The sequence below is a fragment of the Apostichopus japonicus genome, chromosome 3 (genome assembly GCF_037975245.1).
Source record: "Apostichopus japonicus isolate 1M-3 chromosome 3, ASM3797524v1, whole genome shotgun sequence".
NCBI classification, from domain to species: Eukaryota; Metazoa; Echinodermata; class Holothuroidea; order Aspidochirotida; family Stichopodidae; genus Apostichopus; species Apostichopus japonicus.
In genome coordinates this window covers 30,240,270-30,267,029 of record NC_092563.1, presented here as the reverse complement: position 1 = coordinate 30,267,029, position 26,760 = coordinate 30,240,270, and the positions used below count along the sequence as shown (strand labels likewise).

Sequence of the window (26,760 nt, the reverse complement as noted above, 5' to 3'; positions counted from 1 at the left end):
ATATTTTGAGTCAACAGTGAAAATACAATCAAAAACCAGAATTGATGTGATGACAAAAACTAATCAGAAGCCCACTTTTCACAAGTTCTTCGCAGCAAATATTGTCACATTGATGCTAAGTATACATAATTAAAGTTGGACGTATTTTGCATATATTTCTTACATTACAGAGTTTCATAACCTTTAGGCCTATATTAAGTGTTGGATTGTATCAGGGGTTCTCAATAGGCAGTCTTCTGACCAATTTGGCCCAAGAAAGATTTCAATCGGCCGGTGAAAGAAAAACTGGTCCACAATTGTTGTAGCAATCAGTTATGCAGGCTCTTGATGTTGTTGGCTTGATCACCCTAGCATTCCACACTGCACATTGCTCAATATAGGTATAGTGAAATGTCTGAGGCCTTAGGCTTAATCAACCTCCCGGCTTACACTACACATTGTTCAAGCTAGGTTCAGTGATGTGCATGAGGGCCCATAGAGGCCTAAGGCTTGATCAACCTACTGGCTTGCACTGAACATTGCTCAAGCTAGGTAAAGTGATGTGTCTGAGGGCCCTTAGAGGCCTAAGGCTTGATCAACCTATCGGCTTACACTACACATTGCTCAAGCTAGGTATAACGATGTGTCTGAGGGCCCTTAGAGGCCTAAGGCTTAATCAACCTTCCGGCTTACACTACACATTGCTCAAGCTAGGTTTAGTGATGTGTCTGAGGGCCCTTAGAGGCCTTAGGCTTGAACAACCTACCGGCTTACACTGCACATTGCTCAAGCTAGGTATAGTGATGTGTCTGAGGGCCCTTAGAGGCCTTTGGCTTGATCAACCTACCGGCTTACACTACACATTGCTCAAGCTAGGTAAAGTGGTGCGTCTGAGGGTCCTAAGAGGCCTTAGGCTTGATCAACCTACCGGCTTACATTACACATTGCTCAAGCTAGGTATAGTGATGTGTCTGAGGGCCCTTAGAGGCCTTTGGCTTGATCAACCTACCGGCTTACACTACACATTGCTCAAGCTAGGTTTAGTGATGTGTCTGAGGGCCCTTAGAGGCCTTAGGCTTGATCAACCTATCGGCTTACACTACACATTGCTCAAGCTAGGTTTAGTGATGTGTCTGAGGGCCCTTATAGGCCTTAGGCTTGATCAACCTACCGGCTTACACTACACATTGCTCAGGCTAGGTATAAGGATGTACATGAGAGCCCTAAGAGGCCTTAGGCTTAATCAACCTACCAGTACACACTGCACATCACAAAATCTAGGTACAATGACATTTGTATTCGCTCTGACCCTTTGCTGATTCAATCAATGTTTTTTATTTCTCTGGTCTCATTTGAGAACCCCTGTGGTATAACATGAGCTGCTTTGCAAGACTTACAAACACACTGATAAGGGCTATCATCTCTGGGTCTGTAACCACGGCGACATTGACACGTGAATGAACCAGGAGTATTCACGCACAATTGTTCGCAGCCTCCGTTGCTTTCCAGGCACTCATTGACATCTACAAAGAGAGGAAAAAATTGAAAAACAAATCTTACTGTTGGGCCTTGATGTACCAAACATAGCGGCTGAATGAACAGGAGTATAGGAACACAATATATCTATCTTAAAATTAGAAATCAAGGAATACATTACTCTTTATATATTTCCCCTGGCCCCCTACTTAATTGCAAATGCCCCTCTTATCAGGACCCCACCCCCTCTCCTTCAGTCTCTACAGATTGTGAATCAAATACTTACCATTACAAGTATGACCGTCCCCGTCTAAAACTGATCCATACTGGCATGAGCACAATAAACCTCTCTGATCCTCGCGACAAATCTGATCGCATCCTCCATTCTTCTCACGACAATTTGTGACATCTTTCAAAATCAGAAGAATTACTTGATTAAAAAGCCCCATCAATTAATGGTACCTCAAAATTTCCACAAAAAACAAGAAATAAGAAAAATGAGTATGTAATAACTGACACAACCTGAGAATTGGTGAAATTAATACCACAATAATTATTTTCCAGAGCAGGAAAAAAACAATTTTAAATGCAGAGAAGACTTTAGCTGCAAAGTACCTATATATGTATATTGGAAATATTATACTCTATTTATCAAAGGTGCCCTTTGTTATCAGAAAGTTTAAATCTGAAGCTTTGAAGGCTACTATCCATTATAAGAATTAAATTCTTCTCCTTTGGTCACTTCCAGCCTGATTTGTTTCTTTGTTAGTTATGTCATTGTCTACATCATAGTCATACCTTAACGATAACAGAGACTTCCTCCTCCCCATCTAACTCCCACTCATCCCCTTTCCAACTTCCCACCCACCTTCCGTGTCTGGAAAATATGCAACACCAATAATCATCATAAGTAAAACCAAACAAAAGTCAGTAGAAGTAATCACCTTTACAGTGTGTCTTGTTGTCTGGTATAAGAGTTCTCAGATCGCTGCAGTCACACTTGTACCCTCCGGGTATGTTGATACACACCTCCTGACAATCATTCCTCATCATGCACTCATCAATATCTTAACAAGAAAGCAATCAATTGAAGAAAATGTGAAAAAATATTGGTAACGTCTTAAAATATGAGGTAATTACTTACAAAGCATAAACACTGCTTGATGATGATTGGCTACAAGCGCTCATTTGAATTTTCATGACTTGATGCCTTGTACAGTTTCTTATGACAGTTGAAGGCTATATTCTACAGAAAATGCATTTCCATGAACAAAGAATACATTTCCTACCCAACTATCCTTTAAAAACAATAAATGTCCTATAGATATATGTGAGGGAAGATTTGGATAATCGGTTGTTTCTTACATTAACAATTTATGTCACTACAAGAGTTACATATATTTGCATGAGTGAGTGAGTGAGTGATTGATGATGTCAAAGGTCAATCAACCTAAAAATTGTTTTTAGCCATTGTCTGCATACCAACATGTGGAAAAATGAATTAACCACACAGTATGTAGATAATGAAGAGGCAAATATTGAAATAAGACAGATTTAGGGTCTGAGTCAAAGGTCGACTGAGTTATCAAGTAAAACTGGGCTAAAACTGTGTGAAACATGAGACTGTAAGTACGATCATGTTCAAACTTGGTGGGTAGGTGCCTGACCATGTACTGTAAACTCATGTCTGGATGGTTGGTCACATCATAGGTCAAAGGTCAAACACCCAAAAACTGTTTTTAGCCATTTTCTGCTTGTCAGTAAGTTGGAAAAAGTAATTAAACCACAAGATATGTAGAGAATAATGGGACAAATATTTAAATAGTGCTTATGTAGTTGTTAAGGGTCAAGGTCAAAGGTCAATGAAGATCCATTCCATCATAGAAGAGATGAGACCTGCAACTACATGGATTGCTATCATTTTGTTCAAGAAAACATCACATTTCATTTCAGGATAGTTAGCAAACTGTTTTCTGCCAGCAAATTAGCAAATGTGATTTTTTTTTTGGTTGTCTCCAGGAAACAAATGATTCTCCTTCCAAACAGGTTGAAGATGCAGCAGAAGAATAGATGAGTCACAATAGCTTTGTTAAAAGCTGAAGATTCACTATTAAATGCCACTTGTTATTCAAAGCATAATTTAATGACAACTTTCATTTACTGAGAGTACTCTTCTTGCCAGACAGAGAATACTCACCAACACAGAGACGACCATTACTGTGTAAGGTATAGCCTTTGTCACAAGAACATTTATAGGAACCAATAGTGTTGTTACAATGCTGATCACAAAGAGACTCATCTGCACATTCATTAATATCTAGAAACAAAAATAGTAAAATTTAAAATTAAAAAAAAATAGTGAACTCCAGCTATGAGAGTTAAAGAAAAGAAGAACTTGAGATCGATACCTTACACACTTGCTTGTGTACTTTAATATTGATGTTGATAAGTCACTGTATGGTATGGATCTACATTAAATTTATCTGTCACTTCTGAAATTTTGATTGCATCAAAACCCTGACAGATTTTCATTGCTTTGCCCAAACTTCATCAATGCTTAAAACATGGAAAGGAAAGATGTTCTAATTTTGAATAATAAATGTCTAACATCATACTGAAACTCTTACATGACAACAAGAAGTATTCATCTTATGTTTAATTGTGACATGGTTTTATAATCTTTCTGATAACGTAGAACATTCAGCTACTAGTGTTTAGTTTCATATAACATGCAAACTGATCACACTGTTTGACAGGCAAACCAGAATAATAACAGCATTTGTATATTTTAGGAAATTTTAGATAAAATATGATACAATTTGTTTAAAGTGAAGCTTGTTTTCCTCTTATTTTTCATGAAGTTTTATGGAAACATAAATATTTTATCATTCTACCTTGGCATTCTTCTTGATCTGTTTCTGATTGTTCGAAGCCTTCTGCGCAGGAGCAATGATAACTGCCTTCTGTGTTGGTGCAGTGGTGAGGGCAGCCTCCATTGGAACTCTCGCATTCGTCGACATCTTACAAAGCAAAGGGGAAACAAAAAGTTTTAAATTTAAATATCAAAACATGTGTCAACTTTGGGTAGTTTCAACAAAGTTTTATTAAGGAATATCAATTCCCTCTCGGATTACCACGAGTTTGAATGCTATCTAGAATTATTATCTGATCTTATCAAATTTGCTCAACTCTACCAACAACTGATATGTCTTTGCCCACTTACTACTTACTTTGAAAGATGCACAAAAACAATCTATCATCCAATCACAATGCTCCAACAAAGACAAGATGCAGATCCCTGAACCTGTGTAAGTAGTAAAATTAGCCCACTAGGTTTCTGCTAGGTGTTATGTACAGTAAACCAAACATTTCACCCAATCAGCCTTGGCTATGTAACATTTATTCCCAGTCAGGTGTGAATCAGCCTTGGCTATGTAACATTTACACCCAGTCAGGTGTGAATCAGCCTTGGCTATGTAACATTTACACCCAGTCAGGTGTGAATCAGCATTGGCTATGTAATATTTACACCCAGTCAGGTGTGAATCAGCATTGGCTATGTAACATTTACACCTAGTCAGGTGTGAATCAGCCTTGGCTATGTAACATTTACATCCAGTCAGGTGTGAATCAGCCTTGGCTATGTAACATTTACACCCAGTCAGGTGTGAATCAGCCTTGGCTATGTAACATTTATTCCCAGTCAGGTGTGAACCAGCCTTGGCTATGTAACATTTACACCCAGTCAGGTGTGAATCAGCCTTGGCTATGTAACATTTACACCCAGTCAGGTGTGAAACAGCCTTGGCTATGTAACATTTATTCCCAGTCAGGTGTGAATCAGCCTTGGCTATGTAACATTTACACTCAGTCAGGTGTGAATCAGCCTTGGCTATGTAACATTTACACCCAGTCAGGTGTGAATCAGCCTTGGCTATGTAACATTTACACCCAGTCAGGTGTGAATCAGCCTTGGCTATGTAACATTTACACCCAGTCAGGTGTGAATCAGCCTTGGCTATGTAACATTTACACCCAGTCAGGTGTGAATCAGCCTTGGCTATGTAACATTTACACCCAGTCAGGTGTGAATCAGCCTTGGCTATGTAACATTTACACCCAGTCAGGTGTGAATCAGCATTGGCTATGTAACATTTACACTCAGAAGATTGAGAAGAGGACAAGAACTACTAACATTAGCAATTAATAAGATAAAACCTCACCATAGCAATCTTTTCCATTTCCTACATATCCCATGATGCATTGGCAGTAATAGGAACCAAGCAGATTGCCACAGAAAGAATTTTCACTGCACTGGTGGTTTGGAGTAGAGCATTCATTGATATCTGAGGAGAATGATTATTGACCATTAAACTTGTCACAAATCTTAATTGTTCGCCACGTCATGTGATAGCTAACATGCATAAAACTGACAGATAAAATTCAGTGTCAGTTTAATCCAGTTTAATCCATTTTAACTAGCTGGTGGTGTCCATTTCCCATGAGAATCTCAATTGATGCACAGTGTCAAGTTCTATTTGAACTATAAATGAAGTTTTTAATTGTAGTCTCACAAACAGATGCAATCAGTTGGTAATAAGCTTCATCAGGCAATGTCAAGAATAATTCCAGCCCAGTTTCTTATATGCAAAGTAGGCTAGGATCATACTTACACCTACAAAGAAAGTGTGGTTGATACATAATTCTGTTTTTTTTTAATTAAAATACTTTATCAAAAATTTGAAACATGTTTTGCAATATTGATGCAATGAACGTACAAAACAGTTTGTGTTTACCTCTATATTTGGTGACAACACGCAAATGTTATACTTCAAATTTAAACCTATTCAGTATAAAACATTTAAAATCGACAAGATAGTGATTCCAGAGAGTGGAGGCAGCCTGAGCAAGCTATTTTGCAGCAGTCTCATTTTAGAAAAAAAGATTAAAAAAATAGGGAAATCAAAATAACAAAATTGAACACAGAAATCAGCACAGCTTACATTTTAAATTTCTGTATGATCCAGAACCCTTTAACTCTTCACATTTTAGTGACGTTCTTCCACCAGAAGTATTTACCAAAGAAACTTAAAGATTTTTAACAAAATATGTATCAACTATTAACAAGCAAGACTATAGGTTAACTCCATTACTCTAAGTTACACTGTGATACCATACAAACAGAACCTCTCTATAGGACCTTCTCTCTTTACACTAAGCATTGGACAAACAAACTTCCAAAGTCTGCGAATGAGGACCACACAGCCACAGCATTACAGCGAGAGGACTTTGCAGTTGATGAATGAAATGAATTATCTGTGTGTATACCTTCACAATAGGATCCATTGCTAGTGAATCCAGGAGGACAGTAACAGTGATACGAGCCTTCGTGATTCACACATGCCATCGTATCAGGACAAACTTGATCATCACCGTCTAAAGCACATTCATCAATATCTGTGGATGTATCATAAAAACTAAAGTTTTAACAAAGAAAAAATGTATGAATCATTGACCAGCAAAAGCTAAATGACCATTACAAAACAACAACAACAACAACAAATATTTTTATGAAAATGGTCACCTGACTGAATGTGAGTATTTTGGTTGTTTGTGTTTGTCATTTTTGCAATTATTGTTTGCTGTCATGATTGGGCATCCACAGTGTATTTCAGTGGTATTAACAATACCAAATGCTGCTGTATGAATTGTACATGATATCATATACAGGGTATATACAGGCCACAGAATGAGACAGTAAACATAGGAATAATGCTACTAGATGAAGTATTGAGAAGCAGCTATTTGCTAAATAACAAAATTAACCAATACCAACAACAAATACAATGGAACAACTACCAAAACAAGTAACTCTGTTACAGACGATCCAAATTTGCTAAGAAACAGTGATAATGATGCCATACCCGAACCAAATCAATCCTGAAATTGGCAAGACCAGAAATGCCATGCACCTCCAGGTCTTAAGAGTCACTGTGCTCCAGTATCACAGTTTACTCACCAACATTAACAATCTAACAGTTTCTTTATATTACGACACAAAACACGGATTATATTCTTTGATGTAACACGGTCTTGACTGACTCTTATCTTTTCTTTTTAACAAGAATGTGATATAGTCATTTTATCTCTACTAATGAGACTAAAATCAGTAGATTTGGAGAAAAATTGACATCAGGATTGGGGAGAGTAATGCAATATTTTCCTACCTTCGCACTGCCCATCTTTAGAAATATATCCAATTCCACAGGAACAATTGAAGGAGCCTTCCAGATTTTCACAGAATCCATTGAAGCCACATGGGTTCCCTTCTGCACATTCATTCAAATCTGTTGGTAGACAATGAAACTTTAGCTAATTAGTGATAATCAGTATGAACCATTGCATTCTACTATCTGCTTAAGTATGAAGGTCTGGTACTTCTAGCTAAAATGATCAGAGTATATTAAAAGTAGAAGAGAATTAAACCATTCTTCCAATAACAGTTAGGTTTCACAGCCATTTCAGTTAAAAACCACTTAGAATGGTTGTGACTGCCAGAAGAAAAGACTAATTAAAAAAATACATTCAACAAAATGTTAAAATAGATGCCTTATTTGATTGGCAACAAATTAAAATGGGAGCCATTAAAATGCTAGCCCTTGTTTGTCAGATTTCCTGTTAAGCCCAAATTCCATATCTCCAGAAAAATAGGTTGTATTGTCACTGTTCTTTCAAAACTTTCTTTGCTTTTGAAATTTTGAGGCGGTGCTTTCCAAAAGGTAGAACTAAGTGATCACACATGATTGGTTGAGGCTGTCCACATGGACAACCAAAGATTCACCACAATATTTAAAGCCAGCTTTCGTAGCAAGTAAAGAATAATAAAATGTTTATTCCTGTGACAGGTAACATAGTGAAGACAAAAGGATAATTTCAACAAAGACTTAGCTAAAACATATCTTAATTTGATTAATTATGATTTTTCATGTTTATTGTTCATACATAGAGTTTCTCACCATCACAGAATCCGGAACCCTTGATGTAACCTGGAAGACAGTCACACTCAAAGGCACCTTCAGTGTTCCTGCAAGAAGCATGATGTCCACAAAGCAGGGGAATGAGGGCTTCCACCTGGCATTCATCAACATCTGAGGCATGAGAAAGGAAGGAGGAATAGTCACAAATTCTATTTATGAAATATCAATTCGTTTTAATGAGAGACCTATGACGTAATGTCAACAAGCCCCCTTTTTGCTCTCTACAGTTTTCTTTCAGTGCATCATGACAATAGGAACACACTTTCTTTGTCATATTTTCCTTTCCATACTCTCCTCTCAATACTTTCCCAAGCCACCCTAACTGACCCTTGGGCTGCAGCCCCCTGACAGCCCCCCCCCTCCACACTCACCCACTCTCAGGCTTGATTGATCTGTTGAAGTTCATATCAAGTTATGACTAGGTAATCCTTATATGTGATTCTTCAATAGAAAAAACCCTCTTGAAACCTTCTTTTATTCTGAACACTTTCAAGCAATTTACTTGCAGTGGTAAATGAGGTATTTCATTCAGAGTTTGGACCATAAGTTGTCCAAACAATGTAGTCACCGCTCAGTAATTACGGAACAAGCAGACGAGGTGGATGGGAGCTACCAATTAGGACTGTTACGGTTCAGTTTCCCTCTGAGTATAATGTTTTGTTCCTACATCTAAAACTTTCCCTCTGTTTAGAATGGTTTGGTCCTTTAACTAACGCTTTCCCTCTGTTTATAATGGTTTGGTCCTACAACTATAATTCTCTCAGTTTATAATGGTTTGTTCCTACAACTAATGAATGGTCATTCATTATCAAGTGTACTGTGCCGCATTTTGTTTCTTTCATTAATTTCACAACGAAGATTAGAGCTAGCAGGAGTTTCCCCATTTAAGGCTGCATGCCCTTGGTCTCATGGACTGCCCTGTATGGCAACTTGGTACCAGACTGTCTGTCACCCATTCGACCAGCTCCAGCAACCTCTGGCACTATTGCCAACAGTCTTCAAACCACCATCAATCCAGTCATAGAATAAGATTCCCCAAATAAAAGCAGGAGTAACATTGTAGTAGTAATGTAAGTTCATATTAGCTTGACAAGTATGAAATCTAGCCGGCTACATGCTGATGCCACTGTAAACACAAGAGGTTCCAACATCACATTTCTGTATTGCTGTCTTATTTTTGACTTACCAATGCAGTTTCCACTTGAATTTAGCCGGCTGATACCACTGTAAACACAAGAGCAAGCAACATCACATTTCTGTATTGCTGTGGTATTTTTGACTTACCAATGCATTTTCCACTTGAATTTAGCCGGCTACATGCTGATGCCAAGTCTGTAAACACAAGAGCAACCAACATCACATTTCTGTATTGCTGTGGTATTTTTGACTTACCAATGCAGTTTCCACTTGAATTTTCTTCATTGTCTGGATAAACAAATCCGGTTTTACAAGGACATTCATAGCCTCCAAAAGTGTTGACGCAGACAGCCGTGGAACCACAAACCAAAGGATTTTCATTGCATTCATTGATATCTGTGAAAAGATGTACATTTAGATCAGTACATAAACTCAGCTAACTATTAAAACACCCCTTTTCTACCTACAAACAAATTCTCAAAGTTTTAAAAACTATTCCATCATTTAATGGTATATACTTTGACAGATCATTCAAATATGCTCAATTCCAGAGAACAAATTGCAGAAGTTTATATAACTGGCATTTCTTCAAAGCGGTGGTTGATGATGGATCGTGCAGGCAATAGATGACCATATTTGGTCATTTTACTAAGCACATTATGAGAGACTTTGACAATCTTATATATCAAGCATCACTTTCAAAGTTTCCAGTATTCTTCTTTTCAGATTCCATGAGGACATTTCAAGGATAAGGATAAACATGGCAGTCTCAATGGTGCTGGAATTTACCATTTCTGCTTTATGTTAAATATACAGTTCTGCACATTTTGCTATTGAGATGTAAATGATGGCAGATGAGGGACAGGGAGCAAGTGATGGGAAGCAGTGATATGTGGGAGGTAATGAGGATGAAGTGCATTTAAGATTAACAAACCATTTAAATAAAAACAAAGACAGCTGCAGCAGCTGCAAGCTCCCCTGCAGCAAGGCTGAATCAATATCAAACAACAGAGATATCTCTGCAGACCAGCCAACAGTGGCTATTGTGTGAAACTGCAGAGCATAACAGATTACATCATCCTAAACAGCCCCCTCGGTGTCCTACACTTAGACACATAGTGTCTTCCATGTGTTGGACATTATATCATGATCTTTCTCACAGCAGGACGAACCTTACCCCTATAATTGTCCCCTTCACCTTCCATGAACAGTAGCTTTTAATAATTAATTTGTAATTCAATGCTCGGGTTCAGAGAACAATGGCAGAAGAATGAGAATCAATGAAACCTAACATTTAGAAAGCCATAGACTCAAAAGTGAGCTAACCCTGTTAAACTGATAACCACCCCACACAATATGTCATCTAAATCCATTCTGGTTTCCACACATATATTATGTGTGTATATATAAATATATATATATATATATATATATATATATATATATATATATATATATATATATATATATACATATAAATATATATATATATATATGTATATAAATGAAAATCGTATATATATATATATATATATATATATATATATATATATATATATATATATATATATATATATATATATATACAACCCTCAGATAATCTCCAACAGGCTTTAGAGGTGATTATCACATGAGAGGAAACCTGGTTTTATTGCTGTTTATTGTTAAGAAATAACTGCTTTCTTGTCACATTATTACAAGATTATACGGGGTAAAGATTTAATATTCACTGAACAATGAGGTGAGGGTAAAGGAAAAGCTTTCCTCCTTTCACAGAAATATGTTTTCAAAATGAGTAAGAAATGTTCCCTCCCCAAGACTCAATTATTACCATACTGTTACAAATAATTGTGGTTTATGAATGGAGAGCAGAATTATAGGAGGAAGTTGAGCTTATGTGTGGTGCAACATTTAACTATGTAACCTGCCTTCACAAAACCTGCTGACTTCATTGTAAATGTGATGTCCTGGGGAACAATCACATGCAAATGTCCCTGGGTAATTAACACACTCTACAGAGGGCGCACTACAAGTCTGAGTGTCCTCAATGCACTCATTGATGTCTGAATGAAAAGAAGAGAAAGTGGGGATAATCCATGGAAAAGAGTTTCGTTTTTGAAAATACATGATAATTGAAGATTCAGAGAAAGGTCGCAACCCCACCTGAAAAACAAATGCACGTTACGATTAGAATTGATGGTTTATAAAGTTACAAAGTCTGGTAATAGTTTCAATACAAACTTCTTCCTCTGATGTACTAACATATGTTTCAAGTAATAACTGGTAATAGTTTCAATACAAACGTCCTCCTCTGGGGTACTCACATATGTTACAAGTTATAACTGGTAATCGTTTCAATACAAACGTCCTCCTCTGGGGTACTAGCATATGTTACAAGTTATAACTGGTAATAGTTTCAATACAATCTTCTTCCTCTGAGGTACTACCATATGTTACAAGTTATAACTGGTAATAGTTTCAATACAAACGTCCTCCTCTGGGGTACTAACATATGTTACAAGTTATAACTGGTAATCGTTTCAATACAAACGTCCTCCTCTGGGGTACTAACATATGTTTCAAGTTATAACTGGTAATAGTTTCAATACAAACGTCCTCCTCTGGGGTACTAACATATGTTTCAAGTTATAACTGGTAATAGTTTCAATACAAACGTCCTCCTCTGGGGTACTAACATATGTTACAAGTTATAACTGGTAATAGTTTCAATACAATCTTCTTCCTCTGAGGTACTACCATATGTTACAAGTTATAACTGGTAATAGTTTCAATACAAACGTCCTCCTCTGGGGTACTAACATATGTTACAAGTTATAACTGGTAATCGTTTCAATACAAACGTCCTCCTCTGGGGTACTAACATGTTACAAGTTATAACTGGTAATAGTTTCAATACAATCTTCTTCCTCTGATGTACTAACATATGTTACAAGTTATAACTGGTAATAGTTTCAATACAAACTTCTTCCTCTGATGTACTAACATATGTTACAAGTTATAACTGGTAATAGTTTCATTACAAAAAAAGAGCCAAGAATATTTTGGCCAGAATGGGATTACTAGCAGCGACTCAAGATTAACACTCATGTGCTCTCCCAGCGGAGCTTTACAGCCCCTAGAGTTGGTGACGAACCCTAGAAAGTAATTTCTTTGTTGGTTGGAGTAGAGGGGAGGGGGGGGGTGCCAGTCAGAAATCACAGTGGCCACAGGAATCATATTCAAATTTCATTTGATACAGCCCAGAAAAGCTGCAGGGAAGGGATTCAAGAGAAATTTAGCTTTTTGTGTACATATAATAGTTCCTGGACAATGAAAAGGTGTCTACAAAATTATAAACAAATTGAGAACAAAAAGAAATTCATTTATAATATCCCAGTCACTTTTCCATTGTTCATTTACTTGTTAAATTTAATTGTCACAATAAAAGTGTGGGACAGTTTTTCACACTATTTCCATGTTACACCGGTGATTTGAAGTTTCCAAATCTCTTTTTACAGAAGTCTTTGACTCACGAAGTAATAACTTTAATTACTGTTTGACCTTACCTAAAAAGTCTTGCTCTCAGCATAACAGTTTTACTCAATTATGCTTAGGACATTAATTAGAAAAAAAACCTAAAGGTTGTACACAATCCAGACAAGAACATCACCAATCCATTTATCAACAACAATTTTAATAACATTTAAGTCCAGTCACAACTTCAGTTACTTGAATGAAAACTTTCAAACTTTACTACCAATTCATTTTGACTGCTAGACCATACAATCTTACAGGTCAACCATGCCATGGGGATAAAAATTTATGAAAAACCAAACAAAATAATTCATAAACTAAGGCAATACGATGCTCTTTGTACGAACCTTCGCAGTTTTTCAGACTAGAATCTAAGCGGTATCCCTCAGGGCATCGACATGCATAGCTTCCATCATCAAGAGACACACAATCGTGAGAACATCCTCCATTGTCTACGTCACAACTAGCAGAAGCTTCAACCAATGTTTCTTCAAAAGACAAAAGACAAATAATCTTTATCATACTGTGATGAAAACACATTCATTACATATTATTGTGTAAAAGTAAGTTGGCCTGACGTTTCGATCCTAGCAGAATCTTCTTCAAAGGCTAACTTGGAAGAAGATCCTGCTAGGATCGAAACGTCAGGCCAACTTACTTTTACACATTCTCCTACACAGGCTCTCTAGTGGATAAGCAGTTTGCTAACAGTTTTATTTTATTTTGATTACATATTATTGTATACAAAAACATTATTCTGTTCATGTTTGCACCTGTAGTAACTGGTCGTTAGCTGACTGGAAGTATCAGTAAACACAGAACTAGTATCCTGGTTTTATAATGATGGTATCTGGCTTTAATGATATCTTCTATAAACCAGTGTTATGATACTAATCATGACCCACTGAGCTTAGGTATGCAGGACTGGTCGTTAGGTGACTGGAAGTATCAGTGAACACAGAACTAGTATCCTGGTTTTATAATGATGATATCTGGCTTTAATGATATCTTCTATAAACCAGTGTTATGATACTAATCATGACCCACTGAGCTTAGGTATGCAGGACTGGTCGTTAGGTATGCAGGACTGGTCGTTAGGTATGCAGGACTGGTCGTTAGGTATGCAGGACTGGTCGTTAGGTGACTGGAAGTATCAGTGAACACAGAAACAATATCCTGGTTTTATAATGATGATATCTGCCTTTAATGATATCTTCTATAAACCAGTGTTATGATAATAATCATGACCCACTGAGCTTAGGTATGCAGGAGGAGGGTCTTGTTACTCCCACTGATCTCTTCAAACAAAACCATCATGAGATGCAAGATACAGATGCATACACATCACAAATTTTATGATCATGGTGTAAACAATCCTTCGCGGCTGATGGCAATCATAGTTTACTCATCAACCAAAGGTGAATCAATCATCAACTGGTGCTAACCTAATTCATTCATTATGGTACTGCCTCTTGAAAACTAAAACAAAGCTCATATTATTTATTGGAAGTTTTCCTCCAGATTCTAAGTGTCCCCCATTCAGTAGGTGAGTTAACCACTGAAGGTCCATAAAATTAATGTAGTGCCATCACATGCCCCCCCCCCACAAAGAAAAAAAGAAAAAATTGTGCTTAACATCCTTCTTTTAGACTGAATATGCATATGACACTGACCTTGTTCAAGAGTGGTGACAGTTTCCAAGATGGGGTCACTTTCTCCTGCATCATTGAAAGATCTCAGTTCAAATGTGTACTCTGTACTTGGTTCAAGATCCCGTAATTCATGGGAGGTTTGCTCTGCTGGGAGTTGCTGGGCGTACCTATCACCGTAACTGATTCTGTAACCTGTGACAGCAGTTGATTCTGCTGCAGGAGGAGTCCACGATACCATTACTGAAGTTATCGATGGTTCCACGACCAAGGAGGATGGTGTTAGTGGAGGCAACAGCTCTTTAGAGAGAAGAAGACAACAAAGAAATATGACAGGAAGTACATGGGTGTGAAGGTGTGGTTGTTTTGGTAGCAGGACATGAATTTCTGTGAAACAGCTGGAAATTCCTTGATTGAAATGGGTGTACACTCCCACATACACACCCTACCCCCTCCCTTTTCAACCCCCTTACAAAATATGAAAAGTAGTTATTAGCATACCCTTACATGCAGACCTAGTTATAGACCTAAGTTGTAGCCTAATATGCCTCAGAATATTCCACTTCATGATAGTCCGTTTCAACATCCCCACAGCCACATCCCCCCCTCTCCCTCTTTTCTGGATATGTACCTGAAGTCAGTACCATTCAAGATTTTGTGTTTCACAGTTTTGTTGTGTCTGTCATTAGCAAAGGAGTGAAATTTACGCCTCTTGTCTTCATTCAAGATGTAATTTTGATTCACACATGAAGCTTATGGGGACCGCTGAGTACAGGATCAACATCTTGTGGGCAATATGCAAATTGCAGCTGATATCTGGCTAACATTTGGGACAAACACTAAGGCCTAAAACAAGTCTGTAAATTCATGCTTGCTACAACAAGTATTGCTTTTATTTGTTATTTTTATTTTCAATTTGGTTTGCATTCATCTCTTCTGTACTACGAATTATTTTAAAAAGAAAAAAAAAGTTTGTTCTATAACACTAAACGCTTCACTTCCTTTATCAATTGTGCAAAGAATCTCTTAACATTTCATTACGCTTTTTGTCATTAATAAGTATATACACTTCAACACTCAAGAAAAATGAAAGCTAGATACTTGATAACTTCATAACTTGGAATGCTTTTGTTAACGAAATGCATTGCTGATGTGTTTGCTATCCTTGTTACGGCAGCTTACACTATCTATTTTAACTTACTCACTAGTTCAGTGAGTGTAGCTGTCCCCGTGACTGGCACACTGTCCCCGATATCATTAAGGCAGCTTACACTATCTATTTGAACTTACCCACTAGTTCATTGAGTGTAGTAGCTGTCCCTGTGACTGGCACACTATCCCCAATATCATTGTAGGATACTTGCTATCCTTGTTACGGCAGCTTACACTGTCTATTTGAACTCACCAACTAGTTCAGTGAGTGTAGTAGCTGTCCCCGTGACTGGCACACTGTCCCCGATATCATTAAGGCAGCTTACACTATCTACTTTAACTTACCGACTAGTTCAGTGAGTGTAGTAGCTGTCCCCGTGACTGGCACACTATCCCCGATATCATTGTAGGATACCAGCTTGAACTTGTAAGTTGTACTAGGTCGGAGTTTTTTTATCTCTATCGATGTTCTATCAGGATCGATCAGCATTAAGTTCTCTTCCGAAGAGATGACACCATAACTCAAAATAAAGCCGTCCAAATCCAAGCTTTCCATCTCCTGCATCTCCCACGAGACTAGAACAGTCGTAACCGATGGTGACAATGAGAGGGAAGATGGTGCTGATGGTATAGCTAGCTCTTTGCATACAAGATGAAAAGGTTTAAAATGTTCTTATTTTATTCGACAAATGTAGATCCAATGTGAGATTTATTAAAACCATTGCAGTTACCATCCATATTTTAGAAGTTAACTTTTTTCTGCTTTGAAGAGCAAGATTTTTATGCTCAATACACCAATGTGATGACTGAACACCATGTCAAGTTTCTAAGTTATGGAAATAAATCAGTTTATGAAATTTTGTGGAACAGAGTGATATTTAAACTTGCAAGATACCCTACTAAAGAAGAAACAGTTTAATGATTAAATAAAGAGTGGTATTAATAATTGGTACATCTTACCTATTGGTCTGGGTAGAGTTGAGGTACTTGCAAGAATCGGTTCACTTTCCCCGATATCATTGACAGCAGCTAAACTGAAAGTGTAGGTCGTATCTGCGATGAGATTTGTGACATTGTAGAATGATTCGCCGGCATCGATCAGCAGATATTCTTCTTCTGGAATTTCGATACCATAATAAAGACTGAATCCAGTCACATCACCACTTCCCTCTGGCATCGTCCAGGAAGCAACAATGTAGGAACTTGATGCAGTCAGTTGTAGGGTTAGGGGTGCTTTTGGTAGCATGGGATCTAATTAAAGCATAAAGAAAGAGAGTTGTTCTAAAGTACTGTAATTATTTAGTACACAGATGGAAATGACTAATTATAACAACAAAGTGTATACCTATACACAAGGTGTTCTCATATGACTACATATGACAACAGTTGACTCTTGGTCAGTTGGTGACTCGCCACAGCCACATACCCAATCATGTATAATTCAATACAGTGCTCCACATCTACACACCCTATGGGGGACCTCCCACAGGGTGCAGCCACAAACTGGCACACTCAACTATATATACCAGTTACCTCACAGGTGCCCATTTATACACCTGTATGAGTAGAGGCAATCAGTGGAGTTAAACTGCCTTGCCCAAAGACACAACATAATGATCTGACCAGGACTCAACTGCTAAACCTTAGCTTGTACGTCCATTGCCTTCCATTTGATCACCGAACCACCGACCACAAAATAATGCCTCATATAAACTTTGTATAACAACTGCACATGAATGAAATCAAGAAGTGAACAGACAGCCAAAACATTTATTTGCTATCTTACTGATGGGTTCATGAAGGGTTCTGGTACTGTGCAAGATGGGTTCTCTTTCTCCCTTGTGATTGAAAGCCACCAGTCTGAAAGTGTAATCAGCTCTGACACTTCAGAACTTGATTCAGTGGCATCAATCAATAGGAAGATATCAAGAGCACTATTAATTATAAAACTGAGGCTGTATCCGAGGAGGTCTTGCTCCTCATCGGCTACCACCCATGAGAGGAGGGGGGGGGGGGAATCCAAGGTTCCAGGTTGAGGGTAGTAGGCACTTGAGGCAGGGAGGATTAGTGGAAAGATTATAAAGGGATTCCACATTACAATGGATTGAAATCATGCAGGAAGTTGGGATACACCTCATATGAGATAACATCTTTGACAGGGGAGAGGAGGATATATTGGAGCTGGACGTAAGGTGAGAACAGTAGTAGCAGCTGGTAGAAGATGGGCGTCACACTTTAAATCTAGATTGAAACTATACAGTAAAATCAAACCTGTAATATAAAAATTTGTAAGATTCTTCTTCTGGTTGTGTCATAGATCTCTGATGGGTAGCCCTTAATTCGAAAACTAGAAAGTTCATTTGATGGTCACTAAAATAACTATTAGTTTACTATTAAAGAAGTAAATTCAACAGCATTAAACAAAATTAAAGTCACAGTGTCAAACACCAGACATGCAACAAAACTCAAAACGGATTCAAATGCCGACCATGTTTAACAATGATGTCTACCATACATTCTACCTTTTAACGTGTTTACAAACAGCAAAATACGCTGTCTTACCATCAATGGGTTTAGACTGAGTCCTGAAAAATACAGAGATGGGGACACTGTCTGTCAATCCATTAAAGGATCTCAAGTAAACTATATATTCAGTATCGGGAGTAAGTCCTGTAAGGTTGTAAAAGGTTTCAGTTGGTTCAATAGTCACATCAAATTCATCTGGAATGGTGGATCCGTAACTCAAGATGTACCCCTCAAAGTCTGCTTCTTCCTCTTCTGACGGTTCAGCCCATGTTATGATGGCATAGGTGATGGACGAGTTGACGGATAATGATGAAGGAACAGCAGGGGGCTGAGGCTCTAAAGAATGTGAGTTTTGAGGATTGGATAATGCGAAGGTTAATTGTTTTAGCACTCAATGCTACGAAATGAATAATTGCAAGCAAATAATTGTAACTGCATACACCTTTCATGACCAAATTTTTGTTCAGAAAACTGGAGATGGAGACCAGGAAGGGAGGTAAAATTATGATCCAGAGATATGACAACGCTGGAAAAAAATTGGAAAGAACCCCCCCTGTGGTGGATGATTGATGATCCAAGAGGAAAACATGATGTAAGAGACAATCACCGTGCTATAAACAAAGATTCATGTATCAAAAAAATGGGGGCTGAGTATTAACAAGCAAGCTCCAACAATTAAACGGAAGCTAGGACATAAATGATGTATATATTGCATTGTTGTCTTACCTGAGCTATCATCATGTGTGTGCATTGGGAGTAGTGGGAGGCATAATGACCAAAAAAAGTGATTTCCATTCCCTTCACAGTATTCTCCAGAGCTTCCCAAGCTGCATTTTATTCTGACATGGACAATGCTATTTAGGACTAATCCGGCCTCCCTACTACCACTTACCTCCCCTGCCTTGCCCCGCTTTACAATCTAGTATCATTTCCAACCTTCAATGTGAAGTCTGCTAATGGGTGTCCATCCCTACTATAAGTTAAACAAAGACATAACCAAGTTTTTAAATGTGTCTTAGTTGGCAACAGGCAGCCTAACTCTCATCAGGACCCATTGCCTTCTTATAAATATATTCCCTGACTATCCTCTAGCTAACCAGGGAGATGCTACTCCAGTAGCAGCTCTCTGATCTGACAATCTCTGAGGGCTTACCTGGTTCCTCATCCAGAGTCTTTCTCTGTCTCCATGGGGTATAAGGACCAGTGCCATTGACTGTTGCTGCTGCCAATCTAACTTCATACGAGGTATCCCTTGATAACCCTAGATCCAACCGAGAAATCATGAAGATGAAAAATTAAATGTAATCATGTTTGATTGTTTTTAAATAGTTTATGAAGGACATAATTTACCATCAGCGTGATTATGTGTCGACCAAAATAATCTGGAAGTCAAAGCATCTTTCTTCCTTTGTTTGGTCAACAATTTAACCAAATCTACTGAGTACATTACTCCAATTAAGATTGCAAAACATCGATAAAGGGAAAAAAGTGTATTTATGTTTAACTTCGTCTGTATTGTCTCCATATTTGAGGTATTCTTGAATTTTCAAAGCTTCTTTGAAAAACTTGTAGTGTGTTAGCAAGGATGGGACTAAGTTATTGGGTCGTTCTATGCCAAGTCACAAAGTGGTCGTCAGTTGACACATCTGTGAGTTGGCTGACCCTTCAGTAGATTATTCCATTACTCACAACCAAAGTCACAGAAAATTCTTCATTCTTCATTTAATACATGACAAAGGTCTACCACGGTCTAGTTAACATGACTTGGCGATTACTTTGATGAGAGTGCATATTTATACCTGACAGTATAATGGAAGTTTCATCTGCAATTGTAGATACAATCTGAGGAAACGTGCTTCCGACTTCTCGGTATCGTAAGCTGTAAGACGTAATGATTCCATTTTGTCGGTTAGGCTGCGGTGGGTTCCAGGTAACTGCAATCGCAGTGGAGGACACTGCCGTTAAAGTAACATCCTTTGGTGGTGCTGATGGGACTGTGTGAAGAAGGGAACATAAAGAAGATGTTGGAAACGCTCTGCTATTATATAACTAAATCATTTTAATTATGTAACTTTCAATGAAGTCATTTGTAAAGCACAGAACCCAGGAGAGCCATATGACCTTTTAGTTTGGGACTGATTTTCAATTACAGAAAATCATACTGATAATTTACCTAAAAAGAAGAAATTTGACAGTGAGCATGACAAATATGTCTATTATATATTCTATTATCTACAAATTTATGCTAATTCAATATATGCCAATTCTCTACAACTCATGGTTTGTCACTCCCTCACTGTGCCTGGTTATCTGATACCAATATCTTCACTATTAATGTTATTTATATATTAATAAAGGAAGATAGACATACAGCAAGTATTTATCGCCTTTACCTGTCTAATCTGTTGTCCAATTGTAAAAAAAACTGTGCTACAAATAACCACAAATAACTACAAATAATTTTTGTACCAGTTGAATATACAGCTTCAGCTTGCTTCTGTCATTATTCAAGACAACTTTTGCAAAGTTTTTAAAGAGAATTTGGTAACATATTCCACCAACATTTTTCTGAACTAGCCCCAAGTAATCAAGGTATTAAACAGTATACAGATTGCATTTCTTATGACTTTCAGCTGCATTTATTATGAACTTTGTGACATAGGGAGGGAGCAGAAGGTCTATGACCCAGGTTGGGCCCTCAGGGACAATAAGGCCTGTCACCATGTCACTGCCCCCCTTGCGCACTCTTCAGTCTCCTTACTGTAGGTATACTGTCAAAAATGAGAATGCACTACTCTTTATTAATATATCCGCATGTCCACTCCAAACTTTCCAGGCCACCTAATTGACCCCAGGGCCAGGGCTATAGCTCCCTGTTCAGCCCCTCCCCCCCCCCCGGCTCCCCTTTAGTCAGACTTCAGAGGGAGTGATACATAAGGAATAAAACTTCTATGCATCAGAAAAGAAAAGGAAATTGCAGAGCCTGTTCTGGCTGGAGTTTACAAGGGAAAATGTTACATCCTTTCAGCAAATAACAATGCATTGTTGTGAACCTGTCAAGAGAGAAATATTTGGAGGGATGGGAGGCATATATATATAGATATGGTTAAATATGCTCATATAGTTACTAACCAGAAGTGAAGTGATGTTAGTGTAGTAGAATAGTAGAAGAAATACATTTCTTTGGTTATATTGCTAATAGGCAAAATAAATTGATAATATTCTCAGAAAAGCAAATGCTTCACGTTGACTTTCAGACTGCAAAATGTTAGAATTCATTCATAGTATGCATCTCTTGTATACAAAGATGAGACAAGGTTAGAAAATGTAATGTATAAATGACTGAAAAAGAGTATACTTTTCATGGTCAAGTAGACACATCTATATAACTTGTTCATATCTTGAGACATGCTTGTTTACACTAAGTTATTTTGGTGCTGAAATTGTCCATATTTAAAGAAAAAAAGGGCAATTAAGAGTAAGGTCTGTAAAATTTACATATGGCTAATGTTCTTGAAACATATTTGGTTAATGTTATATTTTTCTTTTTTTATGTACTTATATTGATAAGTAAATTTGCAAGTCATTTTTCTGTTCATAAGATAACATTGAAAAGTTTGAGTAAATCCATGGTTATGTCATGTGACATGAAAACAGTAAGCTGTTATTAAACTAACTTTTATAATGCCAGCTATACTCAAAGTGATGCCAAGTTTATACAGTACTAGAGCTTTAAGCTGTCAATTACTCACTATTGATTTCCATAGATAAATCAATAACTGACAAAAGGAGAAAGTCACAAACACTAAAGGTTCTTGAACTCACTAACATGTGCCAAAGCTGTAAAGTTTGGAACCAAACTCCAATCTTTCAGATGAAGAAATTAAAGCTTTGACAAAATTCTATTTAATTGTGCCAAAGCTGCCAAGTTTGGAACCATAATTACCCTTCCATTTATACCATCTGAAGAAGAGAATTTGATGTCACAGGAGAGGAAGTGTGTGACACAGCTTGCTATATATATGAATAGCATCAGTAACTAATTTATTATTGAATGCATGACTGACAGGCATAAGCGTAGGAGCCCAATTTGATTTGGGGGGGCTGTAAACATTTGCCAGAAAAATATTACCAAAATTCAATCATTGCCGTATTGTTACCTTTCCATATTGGTTATAACTTTGGGGGAAGTCGTTACAATAATAATGATAATAACATCAGTTTAACCATTGAAAAACATATTGCAATTTTTTCTTCAGTAGGTGCCCGAATAATTCTCAGCATATTGCCTGAACTTTCACAAAAATATTTGGTAGGGGGGGGGGGGCTGCAGCCCCCCCGCCTCCTACACCTATGCTGACAGGTTCTTGACTTTCAAATAATATGTTAATTAATCTGAGGTTAATACTGTATCACCATATAACCATATAACAGTATTGGAGTATATTTTATAGCAGTTTTTGCATTGGTTTTTTTCTTTTCTTTTCTTTTTGATACTGCATCAGTCAACAAGGTGTTTCATCTATTCCCTGATTGCACGTTGCTTTTATTAGTTTTAGTAGCTGTAGTAGCATCGTAGATTCATTCAAAAGTATTTAATTTACAATAAAAATAAAGACAGTGCACCATGGAGAAAGATTTTGACTGTATTTCTGCAATGTGAAAATAACAGTTATGACGTCATTACTGTAACCGAGTAATCGTAGGAAGAGCGATACGATTAATCAACTACTAAAGAAAGAGTTGACTATCAGCACTAGCATTTATATAGAACTTACTAAAGTGGTAGCTTCACACAGAATCGTATTAGTAAGGTTTATTAGTCAAAGGCAGATAGATAAAGTAGGGCAGTTTACAGATCTTGGTTATTGGGTAACTAGAGATTCAACTTGGCGGATTATCGACTGATTACATCGAGGAAGATAACTTGAGCTAGGGAACATGAATCAGCTTTGGTTGCTTATGCGGGTATATTGATCCACTCGTAATTATGGTTACAACTCACCATCCTCAAATGTTTGAGCGGTAGCTAATGCATATTCATAAGAACCTGAGTTACCCTCTGCAGTGACCGTGATCTCATAGACACTGAAAGGTCTGAGTTGAAACAAGAGTACCGAAGTGTCAAAGACCCTATCGTCCCTTTCTCTCTGCCCTCCGATTTTAACATAGTTAATGTGATAATATTGTACATCACTAAGAGTGTTAGCTGGGACTACCGCCCACTCCACTTGTATCTGAGTGGAGGAGATAGGTACAGCAAAAACTTGACCAACACCAGAATCTTCTCTGGGTACTGCTGTGAATAGAATGGGCATATTATCTGTACAAAATACAAAAGATCTAAAATTGTTACATTAACTACTATAATATTATCTTTCCAAATTTGTTAAAGTCGTAATAATAACCTCTCTATATTAGCCTATCAAGGGTGGGAATGAGGGGGGGGGGAGATCATGGGGTTGGGCCCAACACCTTACTCAGAGTCAAATCCAAAAATGGCTTAACATGAGCTATCATCAAGTTCTCATCCACATGAATTTGCAAAAGGCTGAACTTAAATTGAGCATGAATTTCTTGTTTGTTTTCTTAATTAAATCTATTGAAATTGTAATTGATTGAAGTGTATGAGTCACCATTTGGAGTTTTCACCATATATGAATTAGCAAATTAATTTGAAATACATACTCAAGTTATTTTGTTTACACCTAACATTATTGCAAGCAAACTCAAATAGATTTTTAATTTTCTTTTCTAATTTTTTCTTACTTCATTTTTGTTTTCTAACTTCATGTGGATTATTCAAGCTAATTGATACACATTATTATGGGATTTCTGTATTAAATCTTATTCCCTGAAACTTTGTAGGTTAATGGCAACACATATGTACACCAGTAAACAGAGTGTAAACACAAATGAAGTTAGACAGTCAAATTGCTAAACGATTTCTGTTGTTCAGAAATGTTTCTTTGTTTGCTTTTTGTTAAACTGTTACATTTAGGTGGTCAGGTTTTTCCAACTAAAAGGAAAGTCACCATTTTAAAATTCTAACACAACTCTGGAGCATTTCTTACTGGTCAGCTTGATACTGGTGGTTGTATGCCGAGGCTGCCTAACCTAGAAATAAGGCTATATAGCACAGCCTAGGCCAGATCAAGTCCCATTTTTCAGAGGCCAGATTCTTCCATGTATTTAAGCTAGTTTAAGTAATACGTGGTTGTAAGTACTGTTTTCTAGGCCTATGTAATGATATGAGAACAACAAAACACCTGACTATAGTGTAATTGTAGAGAAATCCCTAACTATATTTACAGTAAGTCAATAGTTAAACTTCGTAAGGGATGTGAAGTGTCGGTCTCCAAACAAATTGAGAACATCAAAACTATGTCGCTGTATGAAACCCCTAACAAATAGATGGAAGGTTCCCAATGTACTTGACCTGCCAAATTACATAACCTACATTCCAGTGATACTGATAATCTAACCATGGAGCTATAAACAGATGTTAGGCCTGCCTTAGGCAATGTCTGACGTTGTTGTGAAGTTATGCCTAAGTCTAACGTTCCTTATATCTTATAAGTTCGGCCTGCAGACAGTGGGGCCTATAAATTAACCTTTTCCTAGGTCAGGCCTAGGCCTATGTTGTACTTGTAGCCTAGGCCTAGGTCAGGCCTAACGTTAGGCCGCATACAATGGATCCCTAACTTTAAGCCACAGAGTATCACAACATTGACAACGCCTGTGGTTGGTATAGACGGTGGTCCAGCTATAGCTGTAACGTACTAATACAATACAAGGCTAAACGTTTGCTAAAATTCAACTAGAAACTTCATCTTACCTCCAGAATCGCTGATTGTTTCGCTACCTTGTAGAATGTCGGTGGTAAACTCCAGTGTTGTAAGGAAGGGCTGAAATGAAACAATAAAATGAGTGCGATGAATGTCCGTGCGTTCCCTTTTGCACGCCAGGGAGCGTGGTAGCCAATTGGCCAAGGCATCGGACTTGTGGTCCAAGCATTACAGGTTCGAGCCCTGGCCAGATCATTGCCTTGTGTCCTTGGAAGGCACTTTATCTCCATTGCCTCTCTTCACCCAGGTGTATAAATGGGAACTTGCGAGGTAACTTGTAAATATAATTGCGTGCGCCGGTTTGTGGCTGCACCCTATGGGAAGTCCCCCGGGGGGGACCGTGACGTGGTTATGGTGCACTAGCTGTGGTGCCTCAGGGGAGATTGTTTGAATTGTGCTCACTTTGCTTTGGTGTGTAGGTGTGACAAGTTACCAATGGGTTAAGTTGTAGAGTCGTGTGAGAGAGCCTTGGACTTGAACAAGACTGTTAACCTAAAATAAAAATAATAATAAATACCACCAGCTGTGAAATTTGAATAACGTCTGGCTTTTGCTACCAAATGTCACACCTCACCTACTACGAGGTACTTGTTTACAATGGTCTGTTGATTACAAAGAAAACTAGTGAATTATATTCAGAAGACGAGATGCTTGAGGAGGGGGTGTCCCCTCCCATTTGGATTTTTTTTTTTTGCATTTCCAGGTGGCCTTAGATGCAATTTGGTGCAATATAGCACACTTCAACACCCACTCCATTTTGTAAATAATTTTGCATTTTCACCTGGCCTTAAATGCAATTTGGTGCTCCAAATGAGATTTTTTTTTTCTCATTTGGAAATGAAAGAGGGGTTTTCTGACTTGCGAAGCGGGGGGGGGGGGGGGCGGAATAATACTTCCGCCCACCCCCGGTTCCTACGCCCTTGGTCGTCTGTCAAACTGAAGGTCGGGTTGTTTTATGGTCGTGTACCTCTCTATCAGGGTCGCTGGATTGTCAACACGCTTCACGACCAAAGGCTCCATGATATACGGTGAAACTAGTGTCCTAATTCGTGACGGCCAAATTGAAAACAAATGAAAAATACGCTAGAAATGATAAAATAGTGAGGCTTTGTTCAGGTGTTAGGATTTGTCGAAGTTTCGTCTACGCGACTCATACAATAGTGTAGGTTGTAAGTGTTACCATGGTGTTACAAATTTACGAATATAAAACAAAAATCCATTTTCTTTAAGAAATCCTCTTTGCGACCAAATTTTACTGGAGGCCATGATCGAGCGACAGCATTCGGCCAGATTTCCCTTATTTGTGATGATGGGCTAAATAGCGCCGCCAGATTGTCAAGGGCGGCGGAAGCACTTTTAATCTGGGGGGGGGGGGGGGGGCACCGACGTCGAAGGGCACTTTGCAGAAATTCGATTTGACTG

At 37.9% G+C, this 26,760-nt stretch overlaps 1 protein-coding gene across 6 annotated transcripts in view; it reads right to left on the bottom strand.

The window, feature by feature from the left end:
• The window catches only part of LOC139965827 (uncharacterized), a 67,154-nt gene that overhangs the window by 33,067 nt on the left and 7,327 nt on the right, over positions 1-26,760 (bottom strand). For 2 of the 6 annotated variants that reach the window (XM_071968584.1, XM_071968586.1), the window contains exons 2-21: positions 25,329-25,398; positions 23,496-23,789; positions 20,290-20,484; positions 19,644-19,751; positions 18,527-18,826; positions 16,925-17,215; positions 16,310-16,603; positions 14,837-15,112; positions 13,511-13,651; positions 11,558-11,692; positions 9,885-10,025; positions 8,472-8,603; positions 7,683-7,802; positions 6,784-6,912; positions 5,679-5,801; positions 4,350-4,475; positions 3,653-3,772; positions 2,400-2,522; positions 1,742-1,864; positions 1,377-1,502 (exon numbers count right to left, since the gene is read on the bottom strand). In XM_071968584.1, the coding sequence (XP_071824685.1) occupies positions 1,377-1,502; positions 1,742-1,864; positions 2,400-2,522; positions 3,653-3,772; positions 4,350-4,475; positions 5,679-5,801; positions 6,784-6,912; positions 7,683-7,802; positions 8,472-8,603; positions 9,885-10,025; positions 11,558-11,692; positions 13,511-13,651; positions 14,837-15,112; positions 16,310-16,603; positions 16,925-17,215; positions 18,527-18,826; positions 19,644-19,751; positions 20,290-20,484; positions 23,496-23,789; positions 25,329-25,398 (3,367 nt within the window). The remainder of the gene's footprint in view (positions 1-1,376; positions 1,503-1,741; positions 1,865-2,399; positions 2,523-3,652; positions 3,773-4,349; positions 4,476-5,678; positions 5,802-6,783; positions 6,913-7,682; positions 7,803-8,471; positions 8,604-9,884; positions 10,026-11,557; positions 11,693-13,510; positions 13,652-14,836; positions 15,113-16,309; positions 16,604-16,924; positions 17,216-18,526; positions 18,827-19,643; positions 19,752-20,289; positions 20,485-23,495; positions 23,790-25,328; positions 25,399-26,760) is intronic. The other 4 variants (XM_071968585.1, XM_071968587.1, XM_071968589.1 and 1 more) reach the window with 4 other exon arrangements.